General features: G+C 41.9%; 1 protein-coding gene across 3 annotated transcripts in view; it reads right to left on the reverse strand.

Annotated features, from left to right (window-relative positions):
- LOC132384708 (collagen alpha-1(II) chain) overlaps positions 1-13,715 on the reverse strand; it is a 97,330-nt gene extending 83,615 nt beyond the window's left edge. For 2 of the 3 annotated variants that reach the window (XM_059956081.1, XM_059956080.1), the window contains exon 1: positions 681-952. In XM_059956081.1, coding sequence (XP_059812064.1) covers positions 681-774 — 94 coding nt within the window. In that variant the 5' untranslated portion in view covers positions 775-952. Of the gene's footprint in view, positions 1-680; positions 953-13,670 lie in introns of those variants that run through there. The other variant, XM_059956082.1, reaches the window with a different exon arrangement.
- Positions 13,716-27,541: the final 13,826 nt, after the last annotated feature.

Genomic DNA, 27,541 nt, shown 5'->3' on the forward strand with positions numbered 1-27,541 from the left:
GCTGGGGAATTCAAACAATTCCTCCCAAGATGAAATACTCGCCCAGATCCTCGCATGCTCAAAATAGTTTAAGGACGTTTCAACGTATTTTCTTTTCCAAGTGTTCAATTTATTTTATCCATCTAATATATCCTGCTGATTTTGTATTCCAACCCACTGCTTGCTCCTAACCGAAAGTGACAGAAGTTGCAAGTTGAAGATTAAAAACATCATTTTTGAATGTCGATTAACGTGACTGTGTGTGTGTGGGGGGGGGGGGGGGGGGGAGATCCTGATCGTCAGTTCTATCTAGTAATTACTGATTCACATCATTCCACTCTAGATTGATTCACACTTTGACACTGCTCCTGACTCTCAGAATCCACTCTCATCCCTGCCTCATTCACTTCAGCAAGAGAGGAAAAAAAACATTCAACCCTTTCTTTTAACTTCACAAAGTGTCAAGATTTCACATCGGTACCACATCTCAAGGAAATTAATAATTTTCACAGAGGGCTTCCCCTTTGTATTTAAAGCTCCGCAAACGTTTTAAATATAAAGCTAAATTATCTCAATAGTTATCTTCTCACTCTGAATATCTAACTGAAAAAGTTTTCCCCCAGAACTAACCATGCTTTTACTTTATATGAATTCTCCGATACATGCAAAACTGTCATTTTTTTAAGAATAAAAATACTTACTGCGTAATCTGGGTTCACATTTGACAACAGATAATAGAATGGCTTGCGTTGCTGCAAGCAGCACTAACGTTCGGGAGTCCACAAACCTGAACATATCTAAATATTAGACATGCAGAGTTGTTATGTGGATGGAGAGGAGAGGAGTCCCACGATTATCGAGCCGTCATAAAGTCAATCTTGAACGGGTGAAAAAGGGTATCCAGTACCGGGCCCCAGCAGAAACTCAGCGCTCTCTGCTCTGGGCCGGGTACCGCAGTTTTAAGTGCGCTCACTCTTCAATGACTGCGTATATCCCCACTGTTTGTGAATTCGACCCACCCCTTGCCCCCCAGCCGAGCTGTAACCCGAGACTCTCCAATCCTTTGCTTGCTCTCCCCATTCACCAAGGCCCCTCCTTCCAGCCAAGCCAGCAGCCCCCTAAATAGTTTGTTTTACTAACTTACTAAAAAACCTTGGGTGAACTTTAGCATTTTGCTAAAGAATATTTATGGTTAAGTCAATTATAACGCATGCCTCTTTAAACAAAATGTTCATTTTGAACTAGTCTAGGAGAAACAGGCGTTTTGTTGTATACCTCGTGCAGTTTTAAGAAGGCTTTTCGAGAGTGGATTGCATGAACTTGTGTTTCGAAGTTTAAGAGTTCCTTAGTCTCTCTGATTTCTACCTATCCCTGGGTGAGATATGGCTAAAGCGGTCACAAACTCAAGGCTTCTTAAGAAATGGAGACGATTTACAATCGCAAACTTTGACCGATTCTAATCAAAGATTTGCGTCAGTAAGAAAGTTTCTCAAATGCTTTCTCTTTTCCCGTTTCAGTTCTCGGGGCTTTAGGAAGCTTCACCTTCAGAACATTTTTTTTTGCAACATTGCGGCGCAAGCTCAGACTAGAACAGGAATCTATTGCTGTGAATAACGTTACTTTGTGTTTGTAAATTCCGTTCGAATCTGAAGTTACGGTACTTTAGAAGACCTGCCAGGATCTAAAGATAACGTTTCTTTATGTTTCGTTTCTAGATGGGAGACATGTAGATAACATAACGCCTTTCTGGCTAACATCGGTTACTTTAAATCGAGTCTTTTTAAAGCGTCGCATAATCGACCTTTCACTTATTCACTATTTTGAATAGGAGAAATGTGAGTAATTGTAGAGCACAGTTCATTCTCGCAGTTTATTACTTGGAAAGAATCACGACGTATTTGATACTTTATTCACCTGTCGCAACATTGGGTTTCAAATACAGGGGAATGAATGTATGAAGTGTATTCAATGATAGGATTCTGGCACACGCGGAGACCCCGATTTTAAAATGATCCCACCGCTTTTAGTTGCTCCTGTGCGGTCCGAAGTGCTGCCGGTTGGACGTAGGAACCCCGATACAATGTATAGAAATGGGCTAGTTAATTGGCCAATGTTAACGAACACAATTAAGTCACATATCGTTGATGCCGGGAGCACAGTAAACGTTCAATTCCCTACAGTGACGGAAATACTGGGGCAACGGTGTGCATGAATTGACGCTGGGGTTTAGTTGCGGATGTCTTCAATCCAGACATTCAATCCAGTCCACTTTTCTTTGTTTCGTCGTTCGCGTCGCATTGTAAGTGTTGTTCCCAAGATTCTACCCCTCCTCCCCCCCCCATTTGCGCCAGTTCTCCAATCTCAGCCTAATTGACCTTCTCCAACCAACTTTAGCTTTCGTCTGTCGCCACACTTGACAATCTTATATTGAAACTGTTTTAACGCATTTTTTAGATAGAAATGAACGGAGTGTAACATTTGGAAAAGATTTTTTTTGCTGCCGGAACCCTCCCCCAATAAACTTCTTCCTGTGGATTTTCTTGGGGGGGGGGGGCTGTTGGAAGGCTGCTTCCATAAAGAACAGCTATTTGATGAATGAACGTTACAGAAAGTCTAACCAATGGGAATAAAAAGAACGAAACCATACCCTAAGGTGATTGGTCCAGGTGTTAAAGAGGGCGGGGAACCGTTGTCACGTGATGCAGGCAGCACAATGGAAAAGCCAGCCAGCGCAAAGGATAAAGAGAAAACTACCCGGTCTATGGAGGGTGGTATGTCTATAAGATGCAGCAGGCTGGATAAACGGGCAAGTCAAATTTTCAGAACAGAAGACTGAAGATGAATCTGAAACACAAGAGCATATGGGGTATATTTTTTTCCAGACAAGCCAAGAAATTTGCTGCCTGGAAGGGGACACGAGAGTGCAGATGCTGGAATCTGGAGGAAACACAAACTGCTGGAGAAACTCAGTGAGCTCGGCAGCATCTGTGGAGGCAAAGGGATGGCGTTACCTGATACACTGAGTTCCTCCAGCAGTTTGAAACTTACTGTCTATTCTTCTTTTTAGACAGAGCCTCAGGATCAGGGATGATTTGTTTCCCCTCCGGCTCTGTGGGTTCTGAGGTGGATAGAGAGGCCCATGTGGTAACCACAGATTCTTCCACAGACGGAGCAGGAGGTGGATAAAGGAGAGGGTGGGTTTGCATGGACTTGACTTTCTCAATTTAACCAAATGTACCTCCACATTGAATGGGCCTGAGGTTCCCAGGAGTCAGTGAAGATGTTACATTTCTTTTTCTATGTTCCCCCTGATAATTTCCTCCCATGACAGAGTTTAGAATAGATCTGTTTCAGCGGCAAGCAAACTGTCAGAAGAACTCAGCAGGTCAAGCATCATCTGTGGAGGGAAATGGACAGTCAACATTCTTGGTTGAAATGCTTCATCTGGACAGATGTCAATTGTCCATTTCCCCTCACGCATGCTGAGTTTCTTCAGCAATTTGCTGCTCCTGGTTCCAGCATCTGTGGGCGTTTGTGTCAGTTTCAGGAGTCTGATGTCATACAGGAGAAGAACATGACCAACTCAATGAAGGTAATTAGGGCCTCAGTCTGGCCTAGCAGAGGGCACTGTGTATTCCAAGGGTTTTGTGGAGACTGCATTATTGGTAGTTTTCCAGGGCTTTAGGTAATCCTGGTCTCAGAAAAGCTGTTCACTGCTGTCCAACAGTCTGTGAGTTCTGTTTCAGGACTTGATCTTGAAATATCCTTTTATTCAAAGATTGTGCTGACACATTAGATGAAAGTGTGTACTTCCATAAAATTATGAGTTCAATGCTGTGATTTCTTGAGTTGTACTTTGCTCACCACTGAGAATTCTGGGAGGCAGAATTATTTTTAATATGGCAAGCCAGCTGATTCTGGCCTTGCACAGATCTCATTGAGTGACGTACTCAGATCTGGACAGAGCCTAACACTTCAGAGTCTGGCCTTTTAGGAATGAAGTTAAGACAGATTTCTGTCAGGCAAGGGTTGAAGAAGTTTGAAATTCTCTTCCACAGATTGATACAAAGTAAATTATTAATCTTAAGCCTGAAATTGATAGATTTTCATTAACCAGAAGTATTAAGAGATATGGGATAAAAAGCAGGCACATAGGATGAAGTTCCAGATTCGCTATAATCACAGTGAATGGTTAAATAACTTTGAGGAGCTTCTACCCCAGAGCTGTGGCCTCCATCACACCACACCCGCAGAACAATGACTGAAACAGGGAGCACACACAAGGACTCAAAAACTTGCACTAACGGCACTTTGTGCATTACTGTGACATTCTGGTGCTGCTGCAACTCATTATCTGCCACTTATCTAATACTGTTTCTCTATTACTGTCTTGTTTTTATCTACCGCTTTATTTAATTGCTCGAGAGGAAGCCAAACAGAGTTTCATTGTATCTATGTATAATGACAATAAGGATCATTCATTCATTATGTTCATATTACATAATAGAGTTTTAACAGTCAATATGGGAGGAAGTAAAAGGCAGGAAAATTAAAGTAAACTCTGAAACAACTTGTAAATAAGTATACATTTATGATAGAAAAGTTTATTAAAAGCCCAAAAAGGAAGCTTCATGTAGATAGGGGATGATGGGTGTGGTGATCCACTTTCCAGTGCACTTGAACCGGCTCACAAAGTGACATGCGCTGGCAGAGAGGCCGGTCCGAAAAAGGGCGCCAGGCCTTCTTCACCAGCAAGGGGAAAAGCCCGTGCGCAGGAAGGGACTGTGAATATGCGCCCCCTACAGCATTCCCGCCCAGGGAGGGCAGAAACGGGAAGGCTTAAAAGAGAGGCTGCGAAGTTTGAATAAACCTTTTACGCAACTGCAACTCACCGTCTCCATGTCGTTATTCCAGCGCTATGTGTGCACACCGCTACAATGGTTCAAATATTAAATAAGTACATCTTTTTGCACAAAAGAATAACTTGAATTTTACACTGAATGAGAAGGAATTTATTGACAGGATAGGGAAAAATAGATTATTCAGAAAAGAGGTTTGCACTGCTGGAAGTTGATGGTCAACTGGTCCAGATGGATTGCATGCCATGCTGATGATAGGTACGAGGTAGAAATAGCAGAGACATTGAATATTGAAATGTTGTGACCACTGTATACTGGACTAAAGTCAGAATACTGGAATATAGCTAATATTGCAGCATTACTCAGGATAGAGAAGAGGATAAACTAGTAATGTGCTGGCATGAAGGCCCAGTACTGGTGATAGAGAAGTTAGAAGTTATATGAAACTCATTAAGGTTAAATAAAGCTAACATGAATTTGTTAAAGGCAGATATTTTTTGACTAACTTTACCAACCCGACAAAAAATGCTACAAGATAGTACAGTAAACATACAGTATAGTATATATGTGGACTTTTAGAAGGCACGGGCTAATTGTCACACAGGAAGCTAATTTAGAAACTGGAAGCTCAGAATTAAGTGGTGTTATGGTACAGAATTAATTTAGTGACAAGAAGTAAGGTGGTAGGTTGATAGTTTTCACACTGGCAGGTGATCGTGTTCCTCAGAGCCAGTTTTGAAAATGAAGTTTCATAGAGCATGGTTATGCACTATAAAGTTTACATGTGATACAAAACTTGATATAGTACTGCATTGTGATGTGAGTGATTCTTGGCTTTCTCAAATGTACGGAAGCATGGCAGATGAAGTTCAATGCAAAGAAAAATATAGTGAGGCAATTTTGGAGGATTAATATGGAAACACTGAATAGTATAAATAGAAAAGAAATGGAAAAAGACAAATGTAGATAAGCAGCACATTAAACACATACCAACTTTTGTGCAATTAACTGCACTGAAATATTATGTTGGATTTTTTCCTCATATTAAATCTGGCTTCACTTCATGTAATGGGGGATCTTATTTTAGAATTTTTTTCTCCTTAAGAGGTTTCAATTAAAGAAAAGGCTGTTAGGTAGGATTTTTGGTAGCTATATACCATATAGCTGGACAAGAGATTAGTTGTAGCCTCATTACATATATTATAATTGTTCAATGATTTTAAATCTACACTATATTCTGTCTTCTGCTTTTTTTTAACTACCTCAATGTAATAATGAATGGCATAATCTGTCTGGATGGCTCAAAAAACAAGCTTTTCACCATGCCTCTAGATGTATGACAATAATAAAATAAAATGTTAAAAGGCAAATGGGCTTTTTGTTCAAGATATTCATTAATGATTTGTTTTTGCTGTTCAAAACATCACTGATGATTTGTTGAGGATATTAATGAAATGCTTCAAAAGTTTGAAGATAATGTGAATATGTACATTGAGTTGGGGAAGGAGACAAAAAATGATAGATTGATTACTGCAGATAGATTCAGATAATGTGACAGGTATTTTTTAACATGCAAAAGTTCCACCTTGTACACTGATGTTAGGTAGCTTCTGGTGTATTTAAAATAAAAACAGAAAATATTTGAAACACTGCATCAGGCAGCATCTGCAGAAAGGTCCGTCAATATGAAACATGAACTTTCTTTCCACAGATACTGCCCTACCTGATCTGTTGAATGTTTTCAGCATTTTCTGTTTTTGTTTCAGATTACAGGTCTATTTGATTTTCAATAACTGGTACATTTAATGTTTGAGCATTCAATTAAAAGTTAGAAAGCAAAAGAGGACCAGAGGCAATAAGTAATAATGTTATTGGGACATGCAATAGGATTTTGGCTAATATCAAGAAAAGTAATCTGAATAGATTGAAACGTAGGACTTTTAATTTTCAGAGAAAGATTTTGGTTGTTATTAATATTTATATTAGAATAAAGAAAGCAGGTTTATGGGAAATATGATTGAGGTGATTGAAAAGATGAAGGTACGAGACTTTGACCAGTTAGATTATTGGAGACAGATAGTTTAGGGATAAACAAAAGGGGCATACTTTGGCAAGGAGTTATGACATTGAGTCCACAATGGTAATGCAACTGAATGTCAAAGGTAGGTGGTGAGATTATCGTTTATTGGTTACTGCCACCTATATGCCCATGCTTGAATGTTATCTTGATTCGCCTGCATGTGGGCATGGATTTCTTCATTTGTTAAAGAGTTGCGAATGGAAATGAACATTCTGCAACCATCAACAAGCATCCCTTATGATGGAATAAAAATAATTGATGAAGTAGCTGAAGATGCGGATCATTGGATACTGCCCTGAAAAAGTCCTGCAGTAATGTTCATTGACTAGGATAAATGACCTCCAACAACACCACCATTGTTCTTTGTGTAAGGAATGACCCTAATCACTGGAGTATTTTTCCTTTGATGTCCATTGAGCAAGGCTCCTTGATGTCACAATTGGTCAACTTCCACCTTGATGAGAGGCTGGTACCACCCAATTGTCTTCCACACCTATTTCAACTGAATTTGCACACTCTGTATGATTGGTACCTTGGTTCATTCTCCAACGTGTCACTGGTGTGTGATTTGTTAGAATCATGGGTTACAGCAAAGGAGGTGGCTATTTGGTTCAATATGTCCACACCGGCTTTCTCTCAGAACATCTTACACTTCCACCCGGCAGCCTTTTCTCCATAACCTTGCAAAATTGTTCTCACCAATTTACATATTTTATCATCTTTTTTCTTAGTCTTTTCAAAGAAAGTGCTACCAACTACTCTGATCTATCCTTATAGCCACTCATCTCAGAATTGAATTGAATTGACTTTATTTCTTACATCCTTCACATACATGAGGAGTAAAAATCTTTACGTGACGTCTCCGTCTGAATGTGCAATGTGCAATTTGTAGTAATTTGTAATAAATAGTATGTTTATTCAACAGGAAAGTAAGTATAGCATAGAAATACAACTGTGTCAGCATGAGTTAATCAGTCTGATGGCCTGGTGGAAGAAGCTGTCCCGGAGCCTGTTGGTCCTGGCTTTTATGCTGTGGTACCGTTTCCCAGATGGTAGCAGCTGGAACAGTTTGTGGTTGGGGTGACTTGGGTCCCCAATGATCCTTCGGGCCCTTTTTATGCACCTGTCTCTGCAAATGTCTTGAATAGTGGAAAGTTCACATCTACAGATCCTTTCTCATAAATCTTTTCTAGATCTTCCCTCACACCCTCTCATCCTTCCTATAATGTGACCATTAGGATTGAATACAATATTTTAGTTGAGATCAGACCAGTGGTTCAGTGTGACTTCTATGCTTTGATATCACCAGACAGTGGAGGCATACAAAGCTCTTTGGCATTTGTCCTCACCGATCCACTGTCCCCTTTACCGTCAGGTCAGACTACATGAAGGTGCTGGGATTCTGGTATGCAGGTACCACAAGAATTGTCCGGAGTGGATTAGGAAGGTAAAACAGAGATTGGGACAGTGGAGAGGATGCTTCCTCTCAATAACTATGAAGAACTTGGTCATCAGGTATGAGATGCTCTCAGGGCTGTTGTACTCACCATTACTGTATTTTTTAAAATTTAGAGATTCAACATGGAATAGACCATCCTGGCCTATCGAACTGTGATGCCCAGTATCCCACCAATTTAACTCTAGCCTAATCACAGGGCAATTTATAATGACCAATTAACCTACTAACCTATACGTTTTTAGACTGTGGGAGGAAAACGGAGCACCAGGGGTAAACCCATGCTTTCCAGGGGGGAAACGTAAAAACTCCTTACAGAGAATGTTGGGATTCAAATCCTAGCTCTGATCCCCCCCCCCCCCCCCCGAAGCTGCTTCAGTGGTACCCTAGTATCATATACATGCTGCACTTTTCCCACTCCTCCAACTTGGAAATCACCTCATCTGTCTTCAGTTCATCTGGGGATCCAAGATCAAGTAAGTCAGATGGGTCACAATGCACAAGTCCCTGGAAACCGGGGGGGGGGGGGGGTAAAACATACCCAATGTTGCCCTCACCCTGATGACCACCTTCTTGTGTGGCTGCATTTAGAACCTAAGTATATGGGCACCAAGTACCACTATGTGCCAAGGCCCTACCTGTGCCTGGTGTTGAGAAGGATGTGACTGACCACCATACCATGCTACGTTCCAGTCAGCAGGATGGTGCTGCACTACCTGTCCTTCACTGAAGCTTTCTTTGACCACAAGTCCATCAGGCAGTGGTTAGCATGGAACATCCCGCAGGACATCAGCGGAGCGTTATTCTGAGCAAACTGTCCATTTGGCAGAATGACTCATTGCCACATCTCCCCAACAGGCACAAAGACCCTGCTTGGCTGGCAGTGAAAGGAGCCCTCCCAGTCAGATCCTTCCCGGATGCCCTGAGCGAGCTGACTGCAGTGGGGAAGAATGGATGTTCACCTCCTTGTAGAGTGTGGGTTTGCAAAAAGGGAATGGGGAAAGGTGCAAGTTCCTGTGTGATAATTCATCTTGAGCAGCTGAATGACAGAGGACTCTGATCCAGGAGCTGTTCCTGGGCCACACAGATGGTCATTAAGTGCGACTGGAAGACAATCAACTCAGTGACAGATGTCTGTGGAGGAACTCTGCCGAGGCTACACGACTACGAGCTGAGGGATACGATTAAGCATGGTGTAGCCACCATAAGGGGAAGGACCATAGAAACATAGAATATAGGTGCAGGAGTAGGCCATTCAGCCCTTTGAGCCTGCACCACCATTCAATATGATCATGGCTGATCATCCAACTCAGAACCCTGTACCTGCTTTCTCTCCATACCCCTGATCCCTTTAGCCACAAGGGCAATATCTAACTTCCTCTTAAATATAGCCAATGAACCGGCCTCAACTGTTTCCTGTGGCAGAGAATTCCACAGATTCACCACTCTCTGTGTGAAGAAGTTTTTCTTCATCTCGGTCCTAAAAGGCGTCCCCTTTATCCTTAAACTGTGACCCCTCATTCTGGATTTCCCCAACATCGGAAACAATCTTCCTGCATTTAGCCTGTCCAATCCCTTTAGAATTTTATACATGTCAATAAGATCCCCCCTTAATCTTCTAAATTCCAGTGAGTATAAGCCTAGTTGATCCAGTCTTTCTTGATATGAAAGTCCTGCTATCCCAGGAATCAATCTGGTGAACCTTCTCTGTACTCCCTCTATGGCAAGAATGTCTTTCTTCAGATTAGGGGACCAAAACTGCACACAATATTCTAGGTGCGGTCTCACCGAGGCCTTGGACAACTGCAGTAGAACCTCCCTGCTCCTGTACTCAAATCCTTTTGCTATGAATGCCAACATACCATTTGCCTTTTTCACCGTCTGCTGTACCTGCATGCCCACCTTCAATGACTGGTGTACAATGACACCCAGGTCCAGTTGCATCTCCCCTTTTCCTAGTCGGCCACCGCTCAGATAATAATCTGTTTTCCTGTTCTTGCAACCAAAGTGGATAACCTCACATTTATCCACATTAAATTGAATCTGCCATGAATTTGCCCACTCACCTAACCTATCCAAGTCACCCTGCATTCTCCTCACAGCTAACACCGCCGCCCAGCTTCGTGTCATCCACAAACTTGGAGATGCTGCATTTAATTCCCTCATCTAAATCATTAATATATATTGTAAACAACTGGGGTCCCAGCACTGAGCCTTGTGGTACCCCACTAGTCACTGCCTGCCATTCTGAAAAGGTCCCGTTTACTCCCACTCTTTGCTTCCTGTCTGCCAACCAATTCTCTATCCACATCAATACCATACCCCCAATACCGTGTGCTTTAAGTTTGCACACTAATCTCCTGTGTGGGACCTTGTCAAAAGCCTTTTGAAAATCTAAATATACCACATCCACTGGCTCTCTCCTATCCACTCTACTAGTTACATCTTCAAAAAATTCTATAAGATTCGTCAGACATGATTTTCCTTTCACAAATCCGTGCTGACTTTGTCTGATGATTTCACCTCTTTCCAAATGTGCTGTTATCACATCTTTGATAACCGACTCTAGCATTTTCCCCACCACCGATGTCAGACTAACCGGTCTATAATTCCCTGGTTTCTCTCTCCCTCCTTTTTTAAAAAGTGTGGTTACATTAGCCACCCTCCAATCCTCAGAAACTAATCCAGAATCTGAGGAGTTTTGAAAAATTATCACTAATGCATCCACTATTTATTGGGCTACTTCCTTAAGCACTCTGGGATGCAGACCATCTGGCCCTGGGGATTTGTCTGCCTTTAATCCCTTCAATTTACCTAACACCACTTCCCTACTAACCTGTATTTCCCTCAGTTCCTCCATCTCACTAGACCCTCGGTTCCTTACTATTTCCGGAAGATTATTTATGTCCTCCTTAGTGAAGACAGAACCAAAGTAGTTATTCAATTGATCTGCCATGTCTTTGTTCCCTGTGATCAATTCACCTGTTTCTGACTGTAAAGGACCTACATTTGTCTTGACCAATCTTTTTCTTTTCACGTATCTATAAAAGCTTTTACAGTCAGTTTTTATGTTCCCTACCAGCTTTCTCTCATAATCTTTTTTCCCTTTCCTAATTAAGCCCTTTGTCCTCCTCTGTTGGTCTCTGAATCTCTCCCAGTCCTCAGGTGTGCTGCTTTTTTTTTTGCTAATTTATATGTTTCTTCTTTGGACTTGATACTATCCCTAATTTCCCTGGTCAGCCACGGGTGCACTACCTTCCCTGGTTTATTCTTTTGCCAAACTGGGATGAACAATTGTTGTAGTTCATCCATGTGATCTTTAAATGCTTGCCATTGTATATCCACCGTCAATGCTTTAAGTATCATTTGCCAGTCTATCTTAGTTAATTCACGTCTCATACCTTCAAAGTTACCCTTCTTTAAGTTCAGAACCTTTGTTTCGGAATTAACTATGTCACTCTCCATCTTAATGAAGAATTCCACCATATTATGGTCACTCTTACCCAAGGGGCCTCGCACGACAAGATTGCTAACTAACCCTTCCTCATTGCTCAATACCCAATCTAGAAAGGCCTGCTCTCTAGTTGGTCCCTCGACATGTTGGTTCAGAAAACCATCCTGCATACATTCCAAGAAATCCTCTTCCTCAGCACCCTTACCAATTTGGTTCACCCAATCTATATGTAGATTGAAGTCACCCATTATAACTACTGTTCCTTTATTGCACGCATTTCTAATTTCCTGTTTAATGCCATCCCCAACCTCACTACTACTGTTAGGTGGCCTGTACACAACTCCCACCAGCGTTTTCTGCCCCTTAGTGTTATGCAGCTCTACCCATATCGATTCCACATCCTCCAGGCTAATGTCCTTCCTTTCTATTACGTTAAACTCCTCTCTAACCAGCAATGCTGCTCCACCTCCTTTTCTTTCCTGTCTATCCCTCCTGAATATTGAATATCCCTGGATGTTGAGCTCCCATCCTTGGTCACCCTGGAGCCACGTCTCTGTGATCCGAACTATATCATATTCATTAATAACTATCTGCACATTCAATTCATCCACCTCGTTACGAATGCTCCTCGCATTGACACTCAAAGCCTTCGGGCTTGTTTTTACAACACTCTTAGCCCTTATACAATTATGTTGAAAAGTGGCTCTTTTTGCTTTTTGCCCTGGATTTGCCTGCCTGCCACTTTTACCTTTCACCTTACTACTTTTTGCTTCTACCCTCATTTTACACCCCTCTGTCTCTCTGCACTTGTTCCCATCCCCCTGCCACATTAGTTTAAAGCCTCCTGAACAGCAGTAGCAAACGCTCCCCCTAGGACATTGGTTCCAGTCCAGCCCAGGTGCAGACCGTCCTGTTTATACCGGTCCCACCTCCCCCAGACTGGTTCCAATGCCCCAGAAATTTGAATCCCTCCCCCTTGCGCCATTTTTCAAGCCACATATTCATCTGAAATATCCTCCTATTTCTACTCTGACTAGCACGTGGCACTGGTAGTAATCCAGAGATTATTACCTTTGTGGTCCTACTTTTTAGTTTATCTCCTAACTCCCTAAATTCACCTTGTAGGACCTCATCCCGTTCTTTACCTATATCGTTGGTACCTATGCGCACCACGACCACTGGCTGTTCACCGTCCCATTCCAGAATGTCCTGCAGCCGCTCAGAGACATCCTTGACCCTTGCACCAGGGAGGCAACATACCATCCTGGAGTCTCGTTTGCAGCTGCAAAAACGCCTATCTATTCCCCTTACAATCGAATCCCCTATCACTATAGCTCTCCCACTCCTTTTCCTTCCCTCCTGTGCCGCAGAGCCACCCATGGTGCAATGAATTCAGCTGCTGCTGCCTTCCCCTGATGAGACATCTCCCCCAACAGTATCCAATACAGTATATCTGTTTAGGAGGGAGATGACCTCAGGGGACTCCTACACTACCTGCCTACTGCTACGCTGTCTAGTGGCCACCCCTTCCCTTTCTGCCTTTGTAGCCTTTACCTGCGGTGTGGCCAACTCACTGAACGTGCTATTCACGACTTTCTCAGCATCGCGGATGCTCCAGTATGAATCCAATCGCAGCTCCAGATGCTCAATGCGGTCTGCCAGAAGCTCCAGTTGGACACATTTCCTGCACACGTAGTCGTCAGGGACACTGGAAGTATCCCTGATTTCCCACATGCTGCAGGATGAACAAACCACCGGGCCGATCTCAGCTGCCATGACCTACCCAATACTTGCCTCAACTTTTGAAACTTTCTCCTTTGAAAGGAACTTACCCGGCCTTACCTCACTTGGAGTGAAGTTCGTCCTCAGCCTCTCGAGTCAAAGCCTCAAATCTCCACTCCTTCACTGGCCGTTTTCCACAGGTATAGGTTACCCCAGGGGGCCACATGAGTGGTAGCAATCCTATTGGTTTTAAGAACATGCATTGTTTATGAATGTTAAAAAGAAAAGTTTATTCTTGTACATCTATTGGTTTTAAGAACATGCATTGTTTATGAATGTTAAAAAGAAAAGTTTATTCTTGTACATCTCAAAATTCTGAATAAACTTTATTTTGATTAAAATAAAAGTGGAGCACACAAGTCAAACACTCCCTTACATGGAATTGTTGTTGTCTTCTGCTTGGATCCACTGTTAGTTTGCAGATTGATCAGCACCTATGACTAGTTTGAGTTGGCATCAGGGGCCAGAGTCAACTGCAGGAAGATCAAGGCCTTGTTCTTTAAAAATTGGCCCAACCACTTGAATATACTCTTGACCTTCAGGTCAAATTAACCGAAGGTGCTGGGGATCTAGTTTGGAGGAACTGAGGCACGTAACATGAACTGTTTGCAGCAGATTGAGAAGGACAAACAAAAATGTGCTTGTGGAACGGCGCTGGGAAGAACTTGGTCATTCAGTGCGATGTGCTCTCATGGCTGCTGTACTTGGCAAGGGTGTGGCTTGTTCCTCATTCCTCTGCCTCAGTAATCACCTGGGATATCTTCCCGTTTAACTGGGGGTCCAAGTTGGAGAGGATCCAACAGGTCACAATGCACATTCCCTGAGAATGGTGGCAAAAGTGTATCCAGTGTTGCCCTCAACCTGATGACCACCTTCGTTTGTGGCTGTATCAGTTGGTGTTTTGGCACAAAGTCTGTGCACACCAAATTCCCTATCTACTGAGGTTCTCACAGTCCCCGGTGTTGTGGAAGAATGGTTTGGCCCCTTTACCACACAATGCCTACCTTTAACCACAAGTCCATCAGGCAATGGTAAGAGTGGGATGTACTGCAGACACGGTGGGACTGGGATACTCTGGATTCTATAGGTTTGTTCTCTGAGTAAATGGTGAATTATGATGGTATTAAGTAGGAACCTGGGAGCATAAACTGGTAACAGATGTACTCAGGGAAATGTGCAATGGATATGTGGAGGTTGTTTAGGGAGTCCTTGCATGAAGCTATCGATAGGCCCCACTAAGGGGAGAACTGGAGGATGACCTGAATGAGGGCAGGACCAAACAGGGATAAAAGAGGAAACGTGTCTAGAGTAGGTGAGGTCCTTAATGAATAATTTGCTTCAGGTTTCACCAGTGAGAAGGACGTTTGTGAGGACAGCATCAAACAGAGTGATATCTTAACATATTGATGTTAAGATAAAGGATGTGCTGGAACTTTTGAAAGTCGTTAGGATAGATAAAGGCCCCGAGGCTGAACAAGCTATGCCTGAGGTTACTACAGGAAACCAGGGAAGAGATTGCTGTGCCTTTGTCAATGACCTTTGCATTTTCATTGAACACAGGAATAGTACCAGAAGATTGGAGGGTGGCAAATGACATTCCTTTGTTTAAGAAAGGCAATAGGGATAATCCTGGGAATTACAAACGAGTGAGTTTTACTTCAGTGGTGGGCAAACTATGAGAGAGAATTCTTAAAGACAGGATTGACTAGCACTTGGATTAAGTTGATAAAGGTTAGTCAGCATGGCTTTGTGAGGAGCAGATTATGCCATGTGAGCCTGATTAAATACTTTGAGAAAGTGGCAAAACAAATTGATGAGGCTAGAGCAGTGGATGATCTGTATATGGATTTTAGTAATGACAAGGTTCCCCATGGTAGGCACCTTCAGAAAGTCAAGAAGCATATGATCCAGGGAAACTTCGGTGTGAGGATACAGATGGTGGTTGTAGATGGAGCTTATTCTGCCTGGAGGTCAGCGACCAGTGGTGTTCTGCAAGGATCTGTTCTAGAATACCCTCCTCTTTGTTATTTTTATAAATGGCTTGGATGAGGATATGGAAGGGTGGGTTAGTAAGTTTGCAGATGACACAACGGTTGATGCTGGTGCGGATAGTGCAGAAGGTTGTTGTAGGTTACAACAGGACATTGATAGGAAGCAGTGCTGGGCTGAGAAGTGGCAGATGAAATTAAATACAGAAAATTGTGATGTGGTACACTTTGGAAGCTTGAACTTGAATGCAGAATACAGGGTTAATGACAGGATTCTTAGCAGTGTGGATTGTCAGAGGGATCCTGGGGTTCACATCCACTGATCTCTCAAATTGCTACGCAGGCTTATAGGGTGTTTAAGAAGGAGTATGGTGTGTTTCATCAGTTGGGGGATTGAGTTCAAGAGCTATGAAGTAATGTTGCAGCTCTATAAAACTCCGGTTTGACCACAGATGGAAACTTGTGTTCCATTCTGGTCAGGTCATTTATTGGAAGAATGTGGAAGCATTAACAAGGGTGCAGAGGAAATTTACCAAGATACTGCTTGGATTAGAGAGCATCAAAGGTGAGTGAGCTAGGGCTTTTCTCTTTGGAATGAAAGAGGATGAGAGGTGACTCAATAGAAGTGTATGACAAAGACGAGAGGGCATAATTTTAAGGTGATTGAAGGAAAGTATAGGGGAGTGTCAGAGACAGCACAGTGAGTAGTGGGGGTACATGGAACACCCTACTAGGGATGGTGGTAGAGGCAGATCCAACAGAGATATTTAAGAGACTCTTATATAGGCACAAAGATAAAAGAAAAACGGAGCGCTATGCAAAAGTGAAGCGTTAGATTGATTTTGGAGTTGGTTAAAAGGTCGGCACAAGATTATGGGCTGAAGGGTGTATACTGTTCTGTACTTCGTGTTCATATGGGAGAATGACTCATCACCAGATCTGATCAACAAGCACCAAGATCTCATGTCCTCCCAGTCAGAGCTTTCTTCTACAGATGACATATACCCCAAAAGTATGCTGCCCTTGGGATGACTGCGGTGGGGAAAAGATGGTCACCCATCTTTTTGCGGAACGTGGACTTACAAAGAGGGTGTGGAGATGAATGCAAGGGCCCATTTACCAGTTCATCCCCAGCATGTGCATAATAGAGAGCTCTCTGACCTATGGGTTGTTCCCAGGACTCAACGAAGACAGGCATCAAGTGCTGCTGGTTTGTCATCATCTCAGTGAAGGACACCATTTGGTCTGCCAAAAAACCTGTTGGTCTTCCAGCACAGCCAGATGTCTGTAAGAGGATGCTGCTGGCTGGCTCAGTTCAGGCTGGAGGAGTACATGCTGAAGGATGCACTGAAACACGGAGCAACCAATGCTAAGTCTCTCTGGGAATAGACCGGAGTCTCAGCTATAGCACATGAAGGGCCAGAGTTGAGCGGGGAAGCCCCGCAAACAATCGAAGGGTGTATCACCTCAGGGAGCCACAGGAGTGGCAATGGTGCTATGATTGTTTAGTTTACTACTAAATTTGTAGAATTCCTATGCTATGGCTTTTTAGAGCAGCTTGTGGTTGAGCCGACAGGGGATCAGCTATTCTGGATTGGGTGTTGTGTAATGAATTGGATTTGATTAGGGAGCTTAAGCCAAAGGAACCCTTAGGAGACAATGATCATAATATGATAAAATTCACCCCACAAGTTGAGAGGGAGAAGCTTTAGTCAGATATATCAGTATTACTGAGGAGGAAAGGGAATTACAGAGGCATGAGAGAGAAGTTGATCAAATTTGATTGGAAGGGGACACTAGCAGGGATGTCAGCAGAACAGTAGCAGCTGGAGCTTCTGGGAATGATCTGGAAGGCGCAGGTTAGATGCATTCCAAAGATGATGAAGAATTCTAACGGAAGGCAAGTCAGCCAATAATAGCAAAGTGGACACCAAAAGTTTTTTTCAGATATATAAAGAGTGAAATAGAGGCCAGAGTAGATACCAGATGACTGGAAAATGACACTGGAGAGGTAGTAAAGAGAGACAAGGAAATGCTGGATGAAGTGAATAAGTGTTTTGCATAAATCTTCACTGTAGAAGACACTAGCAGTATGCCGGAAGTTGGAGAGCGTCAGTGGGCAGAAGAGAGTGCAGTTGCTATTTACCAGGGAGACAGTGCTTGGGAAGCTGAAAGGTCTGAAGGTAGATGAGTTACCTGGACCAGATCACCTACACCCCACGGTTCTGAAAGAATTGGCTGAATAGATTGTAGAGGCATTAGTAACAGTCTTTCAAGAATCACAAGAATCAGACATGATTCTGGAGGACTGGAAAATAGCAAATGTCATTCCACTCTTCAAGAAGGGAGAGAAGTAAAAGAAAGGAAAATATAGGCCACTTAGCTAGACCTGAGTGGCTGGGAAGATTTGGAAGTTGATTATTAAGGTTGAGGTTTCAGGGTATTTGGAGGCTCATGATAAAATGAGCCAAAGTCAGCATGGTTTTCTTAAGGGAAAATCTTGCCTGAAAAATCTGTTGGAATTATTTGAGGAATTAAGAAGGATAGACAAAGTGGATGTTGTGTACCTGGATTTTCAGAAGGCCTTTGACAAGGTGCTGCACATAAGGCTGCTTAACAAGATAAGAGTCAATAGTACCACAGGAAAGATCCTAACGTGGATAGAACTTTGGCTGATTAGCAGGAGGCAAAGAATGGGAATAAAGGAAGCCATTTCTGATTGACTGCCTGTGACTAGTGGTGCTCCTGAGGGGTCGGTACTGGAATTGTGTATTCTTGCAGTATATAGTACTGATTTACTTTGTAGATGACAGAATTGATGGCTTTGTGACCAAATTTGCGGACAATGCAAAGATGAGTGGAGGGGCAGAAAACAGGGAGGTTGAAGGAGGACTTAGACAGATTAGAGTGGTCAAAGAAGTGGCAGGTGGAATACAGTGTATGCACTCTGGTAGAAAGAATAAAAGTGTAGATTATTTTCTTACTGGGGAGAAAATTCAAAAATCAGAGGTGTAAAGGGATTTGGGAGTCCTTGTGCAGGATTCCCTAAAGGTTAATTTGCAGGTTGGGTCTGTGGTGAGGAAGGCAAATGCAATGTTAGCGTTCATTTCGAGAGGACTAGAATATAAAAGCAAAGGTGTAATGTTGAGGCTTTATAAGGCATTGTTGAGGCCTCACTTGGAGTGTTGTGAACAGTTTTGGGCCGCTTATCCAAGAAAGAATGTGTTAACATTGGACAGTGTTCAAAAGAGGTTCTCAAAAATAATTCCATGAATGAAAGGGTTATACTATGAAGAGTATTTGATGGCCCTGGGCTTGTACTTGCTGGAGTATAGAAGAATGGGTGGGTGGGGGTGTGCGTGGAATTTCATTGAAATCTTTTGAATGTTGAATGGCCCAGGTAGAATAGATGTGGCGAAGAGGGAGTCTAGGACCAGAGGGCACTGCCTCAGAATAGAGGGACATCTGTTAGAATGGAGATGAGGAGGAATTTCTTTAGCCAGAGGGTGGTGAATCTGTGGAATTTGTTGCCACTGGCAGCTGTGGAGGCCAAGTCATTGGGTATATTTAAGGCAGAGGCTGATAAATTCTTGATTAGTCAGTTAGTGAAAAGTTACGGGGAGAAGGCAGGAGAACAGGGTTGAGAGAGAAATCAATCAGCCATGATCAAATGGCGGACCAGACTTGATGGACCAAATAGCCTAAGTCTGCTCCTATATCTTATGGTCTTATGGTTTACACTACTGAATGCACTAACCACAAACTGTAATGTTTTTGCACTGTTCCTTCCTGTGTATATATTTTTATCATGAATAAAGTCTATTTCTGAAATAAAAAAGTGCCTCTGTTGATTGAACCTAGGAATGTGTGTGCCTTATTAATTGCTTTTCAATATATCCTGCCACTATGTACATCCATAGCTCTAGGTTCCTCTGCTCCTGTACCAATTCTAGAAAAGAATGTTTTATTTTATATTGCCTCTCCTCATTCTCCCTCCCAGATTGCACCACATAGCATTTTCCAGCATTAACCCTCACCTGCTGTGCCTCTGCCCATTTTACCTGCCTGTTTATATCCCACTGCAATTTAGCACTGACCTCTTTGCAGCTCACAAAACTGTCAAGGTTTGCATTATCTACAAATTTAGGAAATGTGTACTTCTACATCCAAGTCATTAATATTGGTCAAATTAGCAATGGTCCTGTCATTGATTCCTGGGGAATGGCACAATTCAACTTACTACATTCTGCAAAAACAATCACATTACTTTGCCAACTTCATATCCATAGTATTAACGTCTATTTTACACCATGTTCTTCCATTTTGCTGATAATCTTCTTAGGTGGCGTCACACACAAAATGGTGGAGGAACTCAGCAGGCCAGGCAGCAGCTCTGGAAAAAAGCACAGTTAACATTTTGGGCTAAAAACCCATGCCGCCTGGCCTGCTGACTTCCTCCAGCATTTTGTGCATGTTGCTTGGACTTCCAGCATCTGCAGATTTTCTTCTGCCCTTATGTGGCACGTTATCAAAAGCTTTTTGGAGTCAGACGCAATAGTAGCGTAGTGGTTAACATGACGCAATTACTGCTCGGGACGTCAGAGTTGGGAGCTAATTTCCAGTGCTGTTTGTAAGGAGCCTCTGTACATCCTCCACACGAGATGTGTGGGTTTTCCTCGGGTGTTCTGGTGCCCTCCCACAGTTCAAAGATGTACCCGGTAAGTTAATTGGTCGTTGTAAATTGTCTCATGATTAGGTTATGGTTAATTGGTGTTGCTGGGGTGCTGTGGCTCGAAAGGCCAGAAGGGCCTAATCTGCACTGTATTGCTAAATAAATAAATAAACAAACAAATAAGCTCCCATACCCACATCAACTATATTACCCTCAGCGATTCTTTGTTACTTCATCAAAAAAATTGGCTAAACAAGTTAAACATGATTTCCCCTTGATAAATAAGTTGGCTTCCCTTAATTAATTAAATTTCTTCCTGGTGACTATCAATCTTGTGCTGGATCAATGTTTCTAAAAGCTTTGCCACCACTGAGATTGAACTAGATGACCTGCAGTTTCTGCACTTGTCTTTACTTCCTTTTTTGAATTGGGAGTAATATTTGCTATGGTCCAGTTTTCTGGCACCGCCCCTCCGATCCAAAATGCTTTGAAAGATTTTGGCCAGCACTCTTGGGGTTTCTTCCCACACTTCCCTCAAAATACTTGGATGCATTCCCATCCCAGCATCTCCATCTTCATTAATTCATTGGAAGCATCCTCTTCCCTGGTGAAAGTAGATGCAAAATACACATTTTGTATCTTAAGAAGTCTCTGAGTATTTTGTTCTTAATAGGCTCCAGTTCTCCATGTGCTACTCTTCTCTCGTACACTGTCATTAGCTCTCATCTTAATTTCCACTTCAGCTCTGATTCTTTTGCAACTAGCTAGGTTCTCACTGGTATTTAGAATTTCACACTTGTCATACCCATTTAATTTTTAACTTTATCTTCTTCTGTATCTCTTTCATCATCCAGAAAGCTCTGGGGTTGTTTGTTTTATTGCCCTCACATCGAATGTGCCTCAACTGCACTTGAACCATCCTTAGAGAAAGCCCACTGTTCAGTTACAAGTGTTTTCCCATATGAGACATGAGTTCCCTTTCATAAATCCAGGTTGCTTCTGCTCAATGATATTACCTTTCATGTATCTTGATATCACATCCTTTATATCAGATACCAGTATTTTCTCAACTGCTGATCTCAGGCTGATTGGACAATAGTTCCAGTTTCCTTCTCCCTCCTTTTCTCAAGTAGTGTGGTTGCATTTGCTACTTTCCAATCTATGTAACTGTTCCAGGATCTATTGGCTTTTGGAAGTTGATACTAATGGTCAGTACTTTTGAAACTCTGGGATGTTGATTATCATGTCTATGACATCTATCAGGTTTCAGTCCCATTACCTTCCTTCGTGGTATTTCTTTACTATTTTCTTTTATTTCCAAACTTGCCCTCAGTTCTCCAGTATTTCTAGATTTTTATGTCTTCCATGAAGATAGAAGCAAAATATTTGTTCAATTCTTCCATTTCCTTATTTCCTACTATAAATTCTGCCTATACCTGTCTTGTGATTGTAAAAATCATATTTAAAAAAGGCAATAACACTTTTGGTTGGATCCAGAGAGGCTTCTGCATCTGAGTGTGCCAGCACCTTACCAGAATGAGTGGCAGTTCTGTGGGTTTTTGCCGCTCATTTGATCTTTTGTTTTTGTTTTTCACACCATTCTCTCTAAACTTTAGAGACTGTTGTGTGTGAAAATCTCAGGAGATCAGCAGTTTCTGAGATACTCAAACCACCCCATCTGGCACCAATGATCATTCCATGGTTAACATCATTTAGATCACATTTCCTCCCCATTCTGATGATTGGTCTGAACAACTGGACCTCTTGAGCATGACTGCATGCTTTTATCCATTGAACTGCTGCCACACGACTGGCTGGTTAGATACTTGCATGAATGAGCAGGCATACAGGTGTACCTAATAAAGCGGCCACTGAGTGTATGTGTGTTGACTCTCTACTATCACGGCCTTAAATGTAGATTCTCAGCTGATCACAGCCATTCTGTTCCCTCAGGCTTTGTTTAGACTGAAAACCTTGGTGTCAGATTGAACCACACCACATTTAATGCAAGGTAAAAATTCTGCTATATTATGGTCATTTTCCCCATAACAAGATTATTAGTTAACCCTACATAATAATGAATATTATTAAATAGAGTGCTTGCTAACCAATTAAACATTTTGACTGCAATCCTGCATGCATTCCAAAGGAAAACAGTATTTGTGTGTGTGTGTGTGTGAGAGAGAGAGAGACCTTCTCACACTCAAACTATGTATTCTTTGTACAGCATACTTGCAAAGAGTAAATCAGGTTTACTCTATGTCCTTTGGCGAAGTTGTAATACTAAAATGGTGTGTGTGGGTGTTTGTTGATCATTATGAGTTTATTTTTATTTTCCTGGTCATTGAATGGCGGTAGGAAATATAAAATCAACTATACAAATATGAAATACATTTAACTTTTTTGTTTAAAATATTTCCTACTAATATTAGAACATGTGGCCTAAAGTGGTTTCACACATGCTACTGATGTGGTTAAAGTAAGAGCTTAGGATAATGACAAACAGGAAAAGTTCTACTGACCTATCTGGCCATCTAACACAAATACAATGTCTTGTACATATACGTCCTACCTTTATATATAGCCATATAAAATATTGGGAGGTGGAAAAATAAATACAACCCAGGTCTATCAGAGAAATCCTTCAGGTAGCCTGATTATAGCATCTATCTTTTACAGGATGTAATGTCCTCTTATTCAGAAGCAGGCCCGACCCTTGTTTAAAATCGATGCTATTGCATGAGACTACAGCCTATGTCAACATGCATAATAATTTTTCTCTTGAAGACAATGGAATCAAATATGTGGAGGTGAATACAACTGGTGGAAGGAGTTTGTTTTCAAGGCTCTGTGTAAAAAGGCCAGGGACGTGGTCGGCTGGTGAAGGACATCTCCAGTCCAGGAGGCAAGAAGCCCAGAGTTCGGGGCCAATACTGAAGGTTAGAGCCCGAAGGTTGATCAGTGGTCTAGAAGTTGAAGCCTGGAGACTTAAGTTTGGAGGCCTGTCCTGGAGTTGAAGGCCTGTCTGTGTGAGTGGGTGGGATGGAGGAATGGGGCTTGTTTGGCTGTTTATTTGTTGCCTCTTGTGTTCTGTGTTGTTCTGCTGAGCATTGTGAGCATGCTATGTTGACGCTGGAATGTGTGGTGACACTTGTGGGTTACCTTCAGAACGTCCTTAGGTTGTTAACACAAACAATGTTTGTTTCCACGTACCTGTGATAAATAAATAGATAAATCTGAATCTGAATCAGTCACGTTGAGCAGCAATGGCCAAGTGCAAGTTGCTCTCTGTTATTTTCACTGAAGGGAAATCATGACCTATATCCTCCAGATATCACTTGTCTGAACTGCAGCCTTGAGGAAGCTATGGCTCTGGAGGGTTTAAGGACCCCATGCTGACTTATATTCCCAGAGTTATGAAAAAAACCTTCCCCCGCTTCATAGTTCCAGTTACCACACTGTATCTGACTATGAATGTATGAACTGTTTGGCAGGAATATCTCACCTACAGCTAGAACGCTCCAAGGTCAGAACTTAGATGACTCTGTTGCAAATGCATCCCCTTACCCCCTGCAGGCAATCCTTTCATGTGTCCTCTTCTACTTTGTGCACAACAGTCCCCGGTGCCAAGCACGGGCATGAAAAATAACTTTTCGGTACCAGAATAAATAGAGCAGTGAGTGAAATATTTCCTCAGAGTAATCAACTTGAAACACTGTTAAGTTTTACATCTCTGGGCATCGGAGTTCAGTGTTCAATTAAGGATTGTAAGAAGTTCCTGTGAGCACGTGGGTTTCCTCCAGGTGCTCCAGTTTCCTCTCACAGTTCAAAGACTTATTGGTTAGTAGGTTAATTGGTTATTCTAAATTGTTCCATTATTTAGGCTAGAGTTAAATCGGTAGGTTGCTGAGCTATGCAGCTGGTTGGCCTGAAAGGGCTTGTTCCACGATGTATCTCTGAATAAAAATAAAATAAATAACATTGTAAAATTTAATAGTCATTGTTCAGTGAGGCCACATAATAACTTGTTCCTAAGGGGAACCCTTCAAAATATAGACCTAAGTTGCGGAGACAATAACCTTCCAAGTTAAAAAAGACCATGAACCCATTTCTGTTTTCAGAGAACTACTCAATATACTGACTTGATATGATACCTCTGTACAATCCCACCCCTGCATTGCCCCACATCTCCAGTGTTCACCCTCCATCCTTACCACAAAATAGTGCACCCCCTCCATGATAGGTTAATGGAAATAAGTAGGGAAATAGGAATGATGGGATTACTCTGAAAGCTGGTCTAGGCTCGATTGGCCAATTGACATCCTATGCTGGAAGGAAATACTAAATATGAAATGGCTTTCCTTTTCCAATGTTACAGCAACCACTGAACAACCTTACCCCACCCAGAGCTTTGACACACTGGAAGGTCTGAGTATATGCCACATGCTTCTCCTATAAAAATATCTAAACTCTATCAAGCAAAATAGTTGCTCAGTTGACAAGTGAGGGCTTAACGTTACTGATGTTGTGGCACATCAGTCTGTTGAATTATGCAAGAAGCTGGAGAAGGAAGATTCTCTCTGGTGCAGGAAGAACTATTAACAGCAAGCACTCAGCAGAAAAGTCCTAAACTTTCCTGCATTGGCATGGGTCAGAAAGAGCCTGCTGCTACTGGTCAGGCCAGAGGATCTCAGTTGGTGACACATGATCAGCTGAGGCTGGGACTAAAGTCCTCATCTGGGATATAGGGAAGTGTGTGGATTTACCATGAGAATTACATACAACACCTCCTTCAAAGAGTCATTTCAGAGTCTAGATACTGCTTGAGTAGCTCATCCAAGGGAATCCATGAAACATTCCAAGCCACAGATATGCAGCAGGGATACTTGTTCAACATTTCAGCAAAGAACCTTTGTTCATTTGGTGGTCCAGGCAAAATCAAGCTTAAACTAGGTGCAGCTTCAGGAGTGTAAAAATCAGGAACTTTAATGAAGGATCAATCTCAATTTTATGCATCACTTAGGATTTAGATTTTGGCATTTGGAATTTAACAGTTAAATTGATGATCAGGTACAACTGATTGCCTAAATAAGTGGTTGTTATAGTCAATAAAAGCTGAATAATTACTTTGGAAATGTGGATGGGCTTGTCTAAATGAATCAACCTTTCTAAACTCTCATAAAGAGACTTTTATTGACTATTAAAAATAATTAATCCCTGCTTCAACCTGATGGAACATTATTTACACCATACCTTCCCATTATATTGCTTATCATTAACCACATTACTACACTGCAGTATAACTTCATTTCTTTTAATTTAATTTCTAAACTTCCTTTTCGCAGAACTCAATAATTCATATCCGCTATCATTTCCCCCCACCTACAGTGCCCAGTGAATTGAAACCTACTGTACTTATTTCCATATTTCCCCCACCTACTTTTATTGGCCACACATTCAACTGCTAATATGTAGAAGTCCCAAATAATGAACATGGCCTCAAAGGTAGTAATCTCAGGATGATTGCCTGTTCCACACTACAGTGAGTATAGGAATAGAATGAGGCGGAGTATAAATGAGTGGCTGAAGGATTGGAGCAGGGAGTAGGGATTCAGATTTTTGATTCATTGGGACTTTTTCTGGGGCAGGAGTGACCTGTACATAAAGGACAGGTTGCACTTGAATCTGAGGGGGACCAATATCCTGGTGGGGAAGTTTGCTAATGCTATTGGGGAGGGGTTAAACTAGATTTGCAGGGGGGGGTGGGAACTGAAGTAAAGAGACAGAGGTTGGAGCACAAGTAGAGGCAGCTGGTCATCATCTTCCAACAAATGGTTGGAAGATGATGAAGGTTGCACGGATAGTGGATGTTTTGTTTGATAATTTTTCAAAGTTCAAGATTCGAGAACATTCCCAGTTTATTGGGAAGTGGCAAGTGAAATGCCACTGGTCAAGAAAGGAGAAGTACACAGAAGGGAACAAACTTAAGCTAATTTGTCTAACTTTTGGCAGGATCAACATGGTTTTGTGAAAAAGAACATTTTTGACACACTTCTGGTTTGAGGATGCACATAGTAGGATTGGTAAGTGGAAACAATTGGATGTACTGTAGTTGAATTTCCAAAATATGCCTGGTAAAATATAACCTAAAAGAGCACTTTATTTTAAATGCATGAGCCTTTATTTTATAATATATTAGCATGAGTGGAGAATTTGATAACTTTTGTAGAAGAGTAGGGATAAATGGGTCTTTTTCACATTGGCAATTTGTAACTAGAGGTGTTCTATAGGGATTGATGCTGAGGTCTCAACTGCAATCTATATTAATGACTTGAATGAAGAGAGAATGTATTTACATAGGTAGGAGAGTTTGTTGGAGGAGGATATAGAAATCTTGCGCAGGGATATAGATAGATCGAGCAAGAAGTATAATGTGGAGGAAATATACTATTATTCACTTTTGCACAAGGATTAGAAATGCAAAATGTAATTTAAATGACATAGAAACTAGTGAATCGTTATTCTGATGCAAGCAATGTTAGCACATAGATATAGAAAGTAATTAGGGAGGCCACACCTAGAGCAGTGCATACTTTTAGTCCCCTACTTTATGGAAGGATATGCTTGTCTTCAAGGCAATGGAAAGAAGATTCAGTAAATTGATTTGTGGTATGAAGGGTTAATTTCATGGGGAATGAAAGAGGTGCTGCAGCCTATGTTATCTACCATTTAGCATAATGAGATGCAATCTTCCTGAGACAAAGTTCTGAGGAAGCTTCCCCTGGTGAAATCAGAACCTCATGATATGATTCATCCTCTGCAAGCTTAGAATTTGAAATCAGAATCAGGTTTAATATCACTGGCAACAGATTTCAAATCCTGTCTCAGCAGAGTTGGCTTTCTTGCCTGCAGTAGCTGTTGAAATACTACAGCTCTCTTCAATGACATTTTTCTTAAAAGTTACTTTATCAGGGTTCATGATCTATCCAGTGCTGCAGCTGTAAAGTGCAGGTGTTGCTATCTGATAAGAATGCACTCAGCCCTGAGCCTTCCTGTAATCAAATAGCAAAGTTCACGTGTGCATTCAAAGAATGGATATTAGAGTAAAGCTGGAGGGTGGTGAGTAACACTAGGGATTCTGAGGAGAGCAGTACTAAGATTTCAGGTTGAGACAAGTGAAGAGGTCAGAATCCACCCTGTATCAGTATGCTTGCCTGTGCAGAAAGTACAGCACCTTACTGCACCAAACTTTATTAGTAAGCAATGTCCAT

The sequence above is a fragment of the Hypanus sabinus genome, chromosome X1 (assembly GCF_030144855.1).
Source record: "Hypanus sabinus isolate sHypSab1 chromosome X1, sHypSab1.hap1, whole genome shotgun sequence".
Classification (NCBI taxonomy): Eukaryota; Metazoa; Chordata; class Chondrichthyes; order Myliobatiformes; family Dasyatidae; genus Hypanus; species Hypanus sabinus.